At 33.9% G+C, this 13,875-nt stretch overlaps 1 protein-coding gene across 1 annotated transcript in view; it reads right to left on the bottom strand.

Moving 5' to 3' along the window:
- LOC149779982 (uncharacterized) overlaps positions 1 to 13,875 on the bottom strand; it is a 91,878-nt gene that overhangs the window by 69,360 nt on the left and 8,643 nt on the right. Inside the window, exons 3-5 of the mRNA XM_089937377.1 lie at positions 13,253 to 13,397; positions 4,701 to 4,964; positions 793 to 1,760 (exon numbers count right to left, since the gene is read on the bottom strand). Coding sequence (XP_089793503.1) covers positions 793 to 1,760; positions 4,701 to 4,964; positions 13,253 to 13,397 — 1,377 coding nt within the window. The remainder of the gene's footprint in view (positions 1 to 792; positions 1,761 to 4,700; positions 4,965 to 13,252; positions 13,398 to 13,875) is intronic.

Genomic DNA, 13,875 nt, shown 5'->3' with positions numbered 1-13,875 from the left:
ACGATCTATGGAAGTGTATTTTCGTATGAACGGTTTGGATTCAGTGTGTACACGATCTATGGACGTGTATTTTCGTATGAACGGTTTGGATTCAGTGTATACACGATCTATGGACGTGTATTTTCGTAAGAAAGGTTATGAGTCAATATGTACACGATTTGATATGAACGCGTGCTTTCGTATGGACAATTAGGATTCAACATATATAAGATTTATATCACTACCACTAGTTTTCAATTGAACTCCAAAGTCGCTAGATCCCCCTGAGAAAAGACAATTTAGACTGCAGAAAGATCCTTTAAGCACAGAAAATATATTTAGACTTCTTATTATATAAAGAAGTGATTTCAGAACTTTTACTTTTGACACTTATATGAAAATTACTTTCCTTCTCTTTAATTGAAGATGTATGTTCTATTACTTTGTTCTGAAATGTAAATTATAGTCCCAAGTCGACTGCCCTTGTGTGCCCTTATGAAAGATAGTAGGTCCCATTGTCAACTATGATATAGCTCATATAGCCAGTACTAATTTAAAAGTCCCGTTGAAAGTTATGAATATATATATATATATATATATATATATATATATATATATATATATATATATATATATATATATATATATATATATATATATATATATATAAACACTTTATTCAACAGTAAGTCCAGGTTTGTGCGAAATGTTTCTTCTCTGTTTCTAACTTTAACCACAACAAATTTAACAAATAGTACAAAAAACGTAACGAGACAGGAAATGGTTTTTGGTGCATTAGAATATCCATATTACCTGAATGACGATATCGTTGGCCACGTGCATCAGGGAAGTATCATTGTGGTTGGAGAGGTCCCAAAGCAATGACATCTTAAGACTTTCAGAAAATATGTCACTAGCCTCGCCTCCTGACATTAGATAAGTTTTAGCGATTTTATAAAACAATAAGTTTTTTGCTGAGTTTCCAATGACATCACAGCTCGAATCGTCGGCACTCAAATAGTTCCGCACGTCCGTCCAGAACTGTAAGTAATGAAGATCCAGCGCTTGTCCATATTTCTTCAAATACGTTTTAAATGGACCCCCCGACAAAATGTCTGATGCCAGCGACCACATGATCCGGTTGCAGGGGTAAGGATATCCAACTGAAAACATGTTCCTCGTTCCGGTCATAAAGGTAGATACTATGATCGGCGTGCTTGTCTTGTGGGACTGACGGCTAGTCAGGGTTTTCCACATCGCCGATTCTTCCGCGTCGATAAGTTCGTGTCTCCGACAATCGCTGCTTATACTCTCCTCCGAACAGACCAGATCTCTATGCTTCGAAAGTTCCTGCGTTATGTCTGATATGGCATGCGCATGCACATCGTCTACTGGTTCACTAATTTTCTGTTCTGCAGCTTCCTCTGCAGTTTGAGTGGAATTCAAAACTTGGATAGAAGTCAGAGATGCATCAATGTCCGCCTTTAAGAACACAGAAGGGAACATCTGCAGACACCTCAACTTCCTCTCTCGGGCAACACTGACCTCTTCCCCAGGAGGGGGTCGGAACAATAACCGTAACTTTTCCAACGGCACAGTTTTCTGAAGATGGGCGACGTACCTTTTTACCCAGTACATTGTCAGAGCGCACATCATAATATTCTGTAACTTCGTGAAACTTGATTCAGAGTCCAGTACGAAAACTCTATCTTCGAATCCTGTTCTTTCAAGGACATCCAAAAGAAGCTCTTCATCGGGAAGTATTTCGGCATTAATTCTACCTAATATGAAGAAGAAACCACGTCATGACTTTCTATAATTTGTTACACAATCAGTAGCGTTAGGGTCTAAAAAATGTAATTTCCTACCTAGATTTATTTGAAAGTATTCGAGCAAATGTTTTGTGCGCAATATTGTACTCTGCCGGGCGCTATTTATACAATGATAAATGAAGTAACAGTGTCCGATGACCAAAGACATTATGTTACGAAGTTTTCACAAAAACTTTAATTCAAACAAGCTTCAATTTGAATAATTTGAATGACAAGAGTTAAATCTCACCTTCAAATATCTGATTATTCAATTTTAAGCTTGAATTAAATATCATTCTTTCAAAACGATAGAGTGTTAACTTAAATTTAAATCTAGACCCCATTTTCGTTGGGAATATAATGGCCCAATTTGTCAACTTTAAGGCTTCGAAAAGAATAGACTCTGAATTAACAAATTAATGTATATAATATTCGTTATACCTATGAATTCAAGCAATCAGCTTCGAACCAAATTTGCTAGCGCATTATCTGACAGCATACATAGTTCGTGCTATTAACAGCTGGTTGCGAATTACACAGGAATAATTACATATTCGTGATATTAACAGCTGGTTGCGAATTACACAGGAATAATGACATGTTCGTGATATTAAACAAGAATAATGACATATTCGTGATATTTCACAATAATAGTGATTTATTCGTGATATTACACAAAAACGATGACCTAATCGTGAAATTACACTTACTGGTCATATTATACAATAACTTTTACGTATTGGTTATATTACACAAGAATAATGGCATAATCCTAATATTACACAAGAATTATAACTTAGTCGTGATATTACCCAAGAATACTGTCTTTATCATGCTATTACACAAGAGGAATAATGCCATATTCGTGATATTACACAAGAATAATGATGTTTCGTGATATTACACAAGAATAATGACGTTTCGTGACATTACACAAGAATCATGACGTTTCGTGACATTACACAACAATAATGACGTATTCGTGATATTACACGAGAATAATTGACTTATTCGTGATGTCAAACAAGAATAATGACTTCTCAGGGATATTACAGAAGAGTAATGACGTTTCGTGATATTGCACAAGAATAATGACGTTTCGTGACATTACACAAGAATCATGACGTTTCCTGATATTACACGAGAATAATGACTTTTCCTGATATTACACGAAAATAATGATGTTCCGTGATATTACTAGTTTGATACTTAACGAAGTCTGAATGGCACAATACGTCATCTGCATCATTTTGTTAATGTTAAAAATGAGATAGCTATTTATTCTTCAGATTTGGCTGTATCTCTTTTTATTAAGTTGAAGCTTACATGATGAGTGTACTGCAAAGTACGGTTATAACTTAGGTAATGCGCCCATTGTGCGTAGTCCCTCCATCAACATTTCCCATTTTCAACTTTTAACAGACCACTGGACCAATTTTAACTTTTTACTTGAAGCTTGCTGGCCTAACAACCTTTCAGAATCCTACAAAAATTGCAGTCCGCCGTCAAATATAGCCGTTATTACTAACAATAGAAAAAGAAAACCAATTTTTAACGACTTTTTTCGTAAAATCTACTCGATATACTGTGACAACATTTGATAGCAAGAGTTCTTTCATTAAAGCCGTCAAAAACGTATACAAATGATGCCGATCGGCTATTTAATATGGCCTCCATTTCTAAACTTATATATATTTTAGCAACATCTTTCTGAAAATCACTCAGCTGAATTTCACCAAGTGATACTTGATGGAAAGAGTTTTTATATAAAGGTCTTTCATATTCGTACTTGCGATGTTGATCTGTCATCTAATATATCTGCCTCTAGTAAAACAAAAACAAACTAAAAATACAAACAAAACATTCATTCAACTTGTCAAAAACCGCCATGATGAATTTGTTTGGCGGACAACACTCACCCACACACCCACACCCACACCTACACACACACACACAGATATATATATATATATATATATATATATATATATATATATATATATATATATATATATATATATATATAAAATGACTTGTCCGGTTCCAGTCAATAAACTAGTTTGACCAAATCTAACATAAAGCCTTGAAGCATAAAACTGTATTATCCATACAAATGATGCCGTCCTGTTTAGCAGTATGACTGCTGTTGCTATCAGTACAAAACCTTGCCATGAATTCTCATAAACTGCTAAAAACAATAACAGTTCACCAAAAAGCACCCTGGGGTAAATTCGGTGTAGTACCTTGCACAGCACTTGGTGCAGTACTACAATCAAATATGGATTAAGATGCAAAAAATGGATAGTCATTGAAACGATTGTTTTTAAAATAAAATAAATATAATTCGAAATTGACAGAAATTATCCTACTAATCCATATTTCTTGGCCAAACGCTCGTGTATTCAATTATTAGGCAGATGTCAGCCAAGTGAGTGACGTCAGACCCATGTTTCTTGGCCAACTTCTCGTGCAACTAACCATTAGGTAGATGTCAGCCAAGTGAGTGACGTCAGACCTATGTTTCTTGGCCAACTTCTCGTGTAATTAACCATTAGGTAGATGTCAGCCAAGTGAGTGACTTCAGCCCATGTTTCTTGGCCAACTGCTCGTGCAATTAACCATTAGGTTGATGTCAGCCAAGTGAATGACGTCAGACCCATATTTGTGGCCAACTGCTCGTGTAATTAACCATTAGGTAGATGTCAGCCAAGTGAGTGAATTCAGACCCATGTTTCTTCTCAAGCTGATTCCACATTAGTTGTAATTCATGTTTAGTAGGCATATGTGTTGCAACAAATTTACGATCTTTAAAACAACAATATCAAACCACCGTACCTCAAGCAACTGTACTGCTAATCAAAGTAAGCTATTTTATCCACTTATTGTATTAGAAAAAGCAAATAATATTACCTTCTAGGACAAGCTTTAATGACCTTTCTGGTAATAAGTCATTTGACCCATTAGAAATATATTTCGCTTTAATTTGGTTTTTCACGGAAAGTTTTTCTGGATCATGATCCTCAAGACAACGCCATCTGGCGATGTCCCTCCAGCAGCTGAGCACTCTCTCACCACATGTATTTCGGAGAGACTCCCGGAAGAGCATCATCCCTACGACAGAACCGAAGAGATTCTTACACAAATTAGACGTGTTTTCTGTATCCTTAGTTCCATCTGCAAGAACGAACAAAAATCAGATCTGCATAGTTTTTACCTCTCATTCAAGCAATTAAAAACAAAAGCGAATGACTGGGAAATTTGTTTGAGATAATGTTATTAATATCGAATCGATTATAGAGGAAATTGTAACAAATTATAATACGAAGTCCTTACGATTGAGATGTTAGAATCAATTTTGTCGTATAGAATCGTGGAGGAAACTACCAACCTTGAATGGGCGACCGCAAACACTGCACGTGTGACTCTGTGAATGAATTTCAGTGCAAAAAAATTCAAAATCTGTCGCTTTACTAGTTTGCTATCTAGGTCTACCATCCAGTCTTGTGTTTTGACAAACATTTGCTTAGCTTAGTGTCTTCTCTCCTAGTTCTGGAGAGAAGGCATCTTTCAGTGGCATCATAACCACATCCTTTGATTACAGTTGTCAACAATGATCAACGTGGATGAAACGAAAGATGTGTAGATCATAAAAATCATTGTTGAATTTACCAATAATTCGTAAGATTCTAATGAAGTATTGTCTCTCATAGCAGAATTCGTCTTAATGATGAAATTGTATTGACAATGGAGGTCATTTTGTATCTTTCTCTCTGTCTCTCTGTGTCTCTCTCCCTCTCTCTCTGTCTCTCTCTGTCTCTATCTATCTATCTATCTATCTCTGTATATATATATATAATATATATATATATATATATATATATATATATATATATATATATATATATATATATATATAGTCATACGGGAAAAATGTGAACCGTTCGATATATATCTATATACCTGCTTGTGAAAGGAGAGTGGTTAAAAAATAGTTTCTTAACTAAATAATTAGTCTCGCCTTACAAGACCGAAATTTTTCAGAAATTTGTACCTTGGACTTGAAATTGTCTGCTGTTTTAACTTAGACATTTTAGAATCTATAGTTTTCATTTAATGCTGAGTTTTACGATATAGTTTCCAAATCATAGTTGGACATCGAGCTACGATTATTTACATGCAGGAGGAAATAATATACCGCGATTAAGTTTTAGGAATAAGCACCTTCACTTGATAAAAAACAAAATGTTTACATTACTTCATAACATTACTCTTACACAGACCTACTATCGCGCCAATTAAAATCGTGCTACCTCATTCAATTGGTATGACAAATTACTTAAATTACTTAAACCTGACTGATTTCACCGAATGATCACTAACGCATGTACCTCCATCCCCGTGTTTCACTACTTAACATTATGTGCAGTACTTAACAGACTTGTTTTTAATGTGTAAGAAAATAGATATTAATCCAACTTCCATATATCATTCTTAAGGACGGTAATGTTGCCATTTTTACAGTCGATATCAGTGTCAAAGTATAATGGCATGAATTAATTATACCAGAAATGGTCAAGATAATTTGTAAGACTAAAACTTTGAAGTTATTAACTATGTATTTGTCAACACAATGAGATAATAATAGTAATAATAATAATAATAATAATAATGAGGACTTTGTTTGGCGCCTAATCTTTAGAAGCTCTAAGCGCTTTACAACATTAGACAACACCTATAAGATAAAAAAAAAACATATAATAATATTATTACAAAAACAAACACCATGAAATTAGAAAAAAAAAACATTAAAAAAAATAAAAAACATGCTGAGAATATTTCAGGTAGGAAACATTATTAGGTCTTTCAGTTTGTTCTTGCAGTCGAAATAAGTGAGTTTTGAGAGCCCTCTTGAATGTGATCACTGTGTCTTTGTGTCTAAGTTCAGTGGGCAATTCATTCCACGTTGCTGGGCCCTGGTATGCAAAAGAACGCTGTCCATATGACTTTGTTTTCATAGTGGGAATAATGAGTATACGATTGTCAGAAGAGGAGCGTAAGTATCTTGCTGGTGTGTACACATGGGTGAGATCGGATAGGTATGTTGGACTAGAGTCAGACAGTGAAATGTAGCACAGAGAACAAATTTTGTGCTTGATTCTGGATCGAATGGATAGCCAGTGTAGGGTACAGAGCAGCGGGGAGGTGTGCTCTGATCGTGGTACTCTAAGTATGATCCGAGCAGCTGTGTTTTGAACTTTTTGAAGTTTCTGGAGTAGATATTGAGATGAACCAGACAGAATTGAGTTACAATAGTCCAGTCTTGAAAGTACTAATGAACACACAAGTGTTTTAGTGGCATCAACTGAAAGATATTTGCGAACTGAGCTGATGCGTCTCAGCTCAAGAGATGCAGCCTTGCATATGTTTATGACATGTTGGTGCAATGTGAGAGTACTGTCCAGAGTAACACCTAGGTTTCGTACTGATTGTGTGAATTTAATGTTGGCGTTGCTGATATTTATTGTTTGAGGTAAAGGATGTGAATGAGAAAGTATTTGTGTTGTGATCAGAATGGCCCCAGTTTTATCATCATTCATCTGCAGCTTGTTACATGCCATCCATGATTTCACATCAGAAATGCACCTCTCTACATCTTGGATGGTAGCATCAACTTCAGTTGTATATTTGGGTGTCATCAGCGTACAATTGGTAAGGTACTGGATGATGATCTATGACACTTGAGAGCGACTGAGTGTATATAATGAAGAGAACAGGTCCAAGAACAGACCCCTGTGGAACACCACAACATAGATCAACTGGGCTGGAGTGTATTCCATTTGCAGATACAATTTGTGTCCTGTTGACCAAGTAGGACTTGAACCACAGTAAGGCTGTATCATGAATGCCAAATACATGCTGGAGACGATGAAGTAATATATCATGGTCTATTGTGTCAAATGTTGCAGACGAATCAAGGAGGGTGAGGACTGTAATGTTTCCGCATTCCAACGCAGAGAGAATGTCATTAACTACTTTTAGAAGAGTAGTTTCAGTATTGTGGTAAGGGCGATATGCAGATTGTACATTGCTAAAAAGACTGTTTGAATTTAGATGAGATACAAGCTGGGATAGAACAACTTTTTCTAAGATTTTTGATATGAATGGGAGATTAGAAACTGGGCGGTAGTTCTTTAAATCGTTATGGTCTAGTGTTGGTTTCTTCAGCAGAGGCTTTACAATGGCAGTTTTGAAAAATGATGGGAATTCCCCGGATGAGAGAGAGGTATTAATAACATCAGTTAGTGAAGGCAATACTGGATCTAAGCACTCAAGCAGCAGTGATGTTGGAATTGGATCAAGTTCACATGACTTTGGTGCACTCTTCATCAGGATTGTACGTACGAAATCCATAGAGACAGGTTCAAATGCTGCTAATGGTTGCCGCTCAAATTCTGTATCCCAACTGTATGGTGACGACGAGTCAATTGAAATTCTGGTGCCAAGCTTATCTCAAATGGTTTGTACTTTGTAAGATCATATGTGTTGAGTATTATTCATAATTTAAGCTTGGAATTTCTAAATCGAGAACTATATTTTGTAGCCTTTTATTATTATCAAATAAACAAGAGTTTTGTTTTATAGCTGCGATACAATTTCAGCTTTTTAATCAGAGTTTAAAAAGATTATAAGTGTTTAATTATCTGAGAAGAAGCCAAATATTCAAAGGTATGAATGCAATATTGTATCAAAATTTTGCAGCGCCATGAAAGCTTTTATACCGATAAATGACGTCACACAGAAAAAAGTGAAATTGAGAAAATAGAATAGAATTATAATCATATACCAATATGTGATTTCCAATATACGGTAGGTGTGTATGGAATAGAGAGGAAGACTTTGATAATCTTTTAACAAAAATGTTGAGGAACCTGAGAAAATCTGATGAGTCAGCTATTGTAAAATTAAATGTACAAATTAAACCAAATTATATTAGACAAATGCCTTCAATGACACCTGTTTAAAATGAATACCAGCTTATAACGGATAAATAGATCATGGATTAGATATGCAAGCAGAATGATATAAATACAGATTGCTTGTTTTAACTTAAAGAAAATGTTTCTTATATTCCTGCTATTTTTCCACAGAAACAAATGCAAACATTATTTACCATATTTTCTCGCAGTGCATCAAAAACACATGCATAATAAATACATATATACTGAATTATTTCCAGTTAAATAATTTAAAGAAAACACTGCAATACTTTAAATTCAAATACCAAATACAGCTTATAATTTTACGACCTTGAAGAATCTATGTTAATAACTCCCGAAAGATCTCCAGAAACCATCGAATTACATTACAATATGATAAATATTGTCATTTGTTTAAACGGTGTATTGCGAAAATAGTGGATATTTAAAACTTCCCATCAGACTGTATACACTCATTGGATTACAGAGATGGAACTATTTTGAATGTTAACAAACAACACGGTGGGCCTAATTGCTATATCGAAGGAAGATACCAAGACCATCGAATAAAAACATTTGTCATACTTGATAAACAGACATGAAAAAGGAAATATTTTCTTTTAAAAAAATCCTGAACATTTTTGACACACCAAACCAATATCAGTGCAGAACGAATTATGCTTCCATGTAGCTACGTTAATAGATGTAATGCCTGAAGAAGGCTGCGTAACAACTTCCATATAGATACGTTAATAGATGCAATGCCTGAAGAAGGCTGCGTTACAAATTTAAACCTCCCATGACAATTAAAAGTTCCAGATGTTACATAATATGATTTGGAAAGTATATTTTATCACTAACTCAAACTTTTAATCGTTTCGAGACAATAAGCGCAAAACAAAAATGCAAATCAGCAAAATGAAATATCAAGAACAATCAAAGCAGTCAACCACATTCCATCACTGTATTGATTTATGCTGCTTTTTCATTATTGCATTTATAAGAAACAAATGATCTCGTTTGCCTTAAAATTTAATTGAATCATTATTATGGAAATTATAATGGCAGTTATTAATCAATAATTGGACGTTTTACAACTAAAATTAAAATAATGATCACTTCAAAATAATATTTACGTGATTCATTTACACTACAGAGATTGTTTTCTTTTTCAAGTTAATTGTCTAAACTGAACATTTGCCTTGATTCCCATTTAAATTCAATCTCAATTTTTCCTTTAATGTACAAATTCAACCATGATATATTAATAGCAGATGACTTCTCTTTTGGCTCAGTTATTCGGACGAGTCTGTATTCAGAAAATTGTGACGGCACATATATAAGTCCATAAATATGATAGGTAGAGTTCATTGAAGACCTTCCACGCAAGAATAAACTAAAAAAAATGAATAACGAAACTAACAATGTCATTAGGACACAATATTTGGTTTATGCATACGTATATAACTTCAGCACGGATGTCACGAAATTGTGTGCACTTAATTCTTTGCTCGCACTCTTGTACGGTAAGAAATAGAGACTGAAGTTAATATATGATGGCACGTAAGCAAAACTTTTCAGTAACATGTTTCAGAACAATTTAGTCTTTTCAGTGTTTGAAAACGTGAAATCATGCCTGGAGATCATACAGCTGTCCCAGCAAAAAATTTAGAAGATTTGCACTTGATTTAAGATTATTTACAAATCTAGTGGAGATAATTGCAAGAAAACGTGGAAGGTGAATTTACTTATTTCCTGATTAATAGAAGCTACAGAATTGATAAAATGTCTACATCTGCACCGTAAAAATATAAATTATTAGCAAAATAATTTTCATATGTTTTGTACTCCTATATTTTCATATGTGAAAAATATATCCTTATATTTTCACATGTGAAACTTTAAGGTTTCCCACGATTGCATGCGACGCTTGATTGTGTATGCCTACAAAAGTTGTACCTACATCAATAAAAATGAGTACTTTGTGAGTTACAACAAACAAAAGAATCTTCCCTACATTTCAGACATGGAAATTAATATTTGATAAAGAAATCTGACCAGATGTCGTACGTGTCTCTCTGAAACTATTTCCCCTACTTCCTAGACAACAACGACAAACCCGTTGTGAAGCAATGTTAATTTGACTTGAATTGTTTTCAAATAGGGTCAAATAGTTTTAAAATGATAAAATTGTAATTTACTGCCACAGATTAGTTCAACCCAGTTTTACCACTTTCTTAAGTCACGTAAACGTATATAATCAGGCTAAAAAGTGAAGTGAAGAGGGTGGGAGTGAGCGTGTTGTGTCGAAGAGTGAGTTTAATCTTCAAAAATTAGATTGCGGAGCTAGCTTAGTATATGAGTGATTTATAGTTGATATTTTCGGTAACCACTGGTACATGATTGTATAAAATAATTATTTTTTTAAATTCATAACCGTAACTTATAAAGAATATCTTAGTTAATTTTGACTACGTGACCTGAATCTGTTAAAGGTATTGTATTGCATAGGAGCTATCAATATATACTTGCATATGTGTTGATAATTCATTAATAATAGTCTTAATAATCTTGATAATACGACTTAAATGGAGCTTATGGCTTAATTTCTCATTGGCTGATGGGATATCGACGTCTCTAGAATAATTCTGTAACTTCCCATTGGTTGGGCTAGGTCACATGAATATGCCAATTCGACGCAAAACGAGTAGTGTATTCTGTCAAGAGTAGTCTATTGCGAAATACAGCCGCCATAGACGGTGTATATAAAGAGAGAACTATTCACTCAGCTTCATTCCCATTTTTTAGTCATTCACATTCCTTGTGTCCTTGTTTTAAGTATGCATACGTCTTTTATGTTGTACTTTGATATTATTCGAGAGGAAAAATACCATTTGTTTAGAATATTCAGTGGCAAAATAACGTGCTCGTTATTTGGACCATAAATTTATTCTGGAACTGTTATAACTTATTCGAAGGAATTCAGTAGAACGCCATCTTGACAACATCAGGTTCCCGGAAGACCAGCACATTTTCGGTTTTGAAATTTGTAAGGATCTTTTCCTTCATTTAAGACCCTCATAGACCTTTTCAAGGATAAGTTTGGATTCACATCATAATACTTAAGTTCTTCTCATAATTTCAATTATGACTTTGATAATTAAATCCTTTTTTAGGTTGTATAGAACATGTTGGTTTTGCTTCTTTCCGTTACTTAGCTTGGGACCATAGAGTCGTAACATATCATAAAAAGAAACTGTTTCCTACGTTAATACCGGATATATTTGATATTGTGGTACCGGAATATTTCATCTCGTGGCTTTGCCGTTCGTTGAAAATATCATGTTTTTAGTACGACATGATGATTTATATTAACTTAGGAAAAGAAAATCTCCTCTATGTACCAAGCTGAAACAGCAGTTTAATATTGCATGATAAATGGTATCGATACTGTTGTTTGTTTGTTTTCTTAATTTATCGCCTTTGTGGTCGTGTCCTCTTTTTTTTTTTTTTCTTTTTTTTTTTTTTTTTGATGTTGTTATTTAGTCAGCATATGTCCACATGAAGTCAATGTTATTTATTAGCCCAAAAAGTTAAGATAATTAGCAATGTAAATTTGATTCTGTTTATTTTTATAGGATATTAAATATTTTCCGGTAACATTTCATGTGCTAGCAAGTAATCGATTGTGAACTAAATGAAATTAGAATAATTAGTTTTGCCGTTTTTTTCCAATATCCCTGCTTGATGGTAGACCCATTAGCATGTTAAACTTCATTTAAAAGCACTTGATAGGCAGCGTAATGCTCAGCAGCTGCGCTAATGACGATTCCCTTAAATCAATCAGGTTTCATGATTCTCCAGTGCTACAATTATATCACTTTGTCGTCTCAATTCATTGAAATAGGAAGACTTCAATTAGTAAGTTAATGTAGTAATCTCATGCGTTGCATGAGTTTTGTAGACATGAAGTTATCAAGAAAAATGAGGTGAAGCTGTAAATAACATTTTTAAGTACTTATGCGTGCAATCAGCAGAAACGTTCTACGAAAATGTTTTGGACCTTTCACCAAATAGCGATTATATATATATATATATATATATATATATATATATATATATATATATATATATATATATATATATATATATATATATATATATATATCCACCGGATATGGTGTTGGCAAGTGTTTTGTCGTTACCATTTTCCTTGTTAGGCACTTTACATCCAGGATTATACTGATGTGCGATTATACTCAACAAATACATATATGCAAGAAATTTCAGGATAAGCTGTTTTATATGTAACTTTATTTGTTTATGGTGAAAACTTTACTTTATTTGTTTATGGTGAAAACTTAACATCCGATCTTTAAATGCACGATAACATTAGGTATAAATATAAGTTATTCTTCGTATAGAGTAACATAACTATCGCTTTGTTGTGTGAATGTGTCAGGATTAGTTTACATGAAAACAAACCTTTCTCGGGAATGCCCTGAATGCATATATTAGCGGTTTTCAGTTCAGAGGTCATAAGAAACTCGAAATATAACGACGTCTTCTTGAAAAACTCAAATCTTCTGTTGTACAACCAACACAGAACCTTATGCTGATCTGTAAATATCTGTAAGATAAATCAGATTTCTTTAAGTCAGACTGGTTCAACCTTTTTAACTCATTTATTTTAAAGTCAGACTGGTTTAAACTTGTTTGACAGCGATTGTGCATTCCATCCAGTTTTAAACTTATGAATTTCATCCACAGTTTGAGCAGTTTGTATCATGTATACTCGTGTCGTGTGGTATAATTACTATAAAGGCCATACATTCTAAAATTACAAACAAGAACAAAACAGTGATTGTTTGTTTTAATTTAGCTGTTCCTTTTCATATGGCAACATTGAGACAAATGACAAAATACTATCGATGGTCATATTTTGAATTAACCTTTATCAAATTACGGTCGCAGACTTTTCGATGAAATACAGAAAATTGTCATTTTATGTAACACACACACACACACACATACGCACACACGCACGCATGCACACACTTCTCGAAACAGAAACCTTTTTAAAAACTGTTTTGAATCCCTTCCTGAAC

The sequence above is a fragment of the Sinohyriopsis cumingii genome, chromosome 16 (genome assembly GCF_028554795.1).
Source record: "Sinohyriopsis cumingii isolate HCF-2022 chromosome 16, ASM2855479v2, whole genome shotgun sequence".
NCBI lineage: Eukaryota > Metazoa > Mollusca > Bivalvia > Unionida > Unionidae > Sinohyriopsis > Sinohyriopsis cumingii.
Note: the sequence above shows the minus strand (reverse complement) of the source record. Positions and strands in the feature narration are given on the sequence as shown.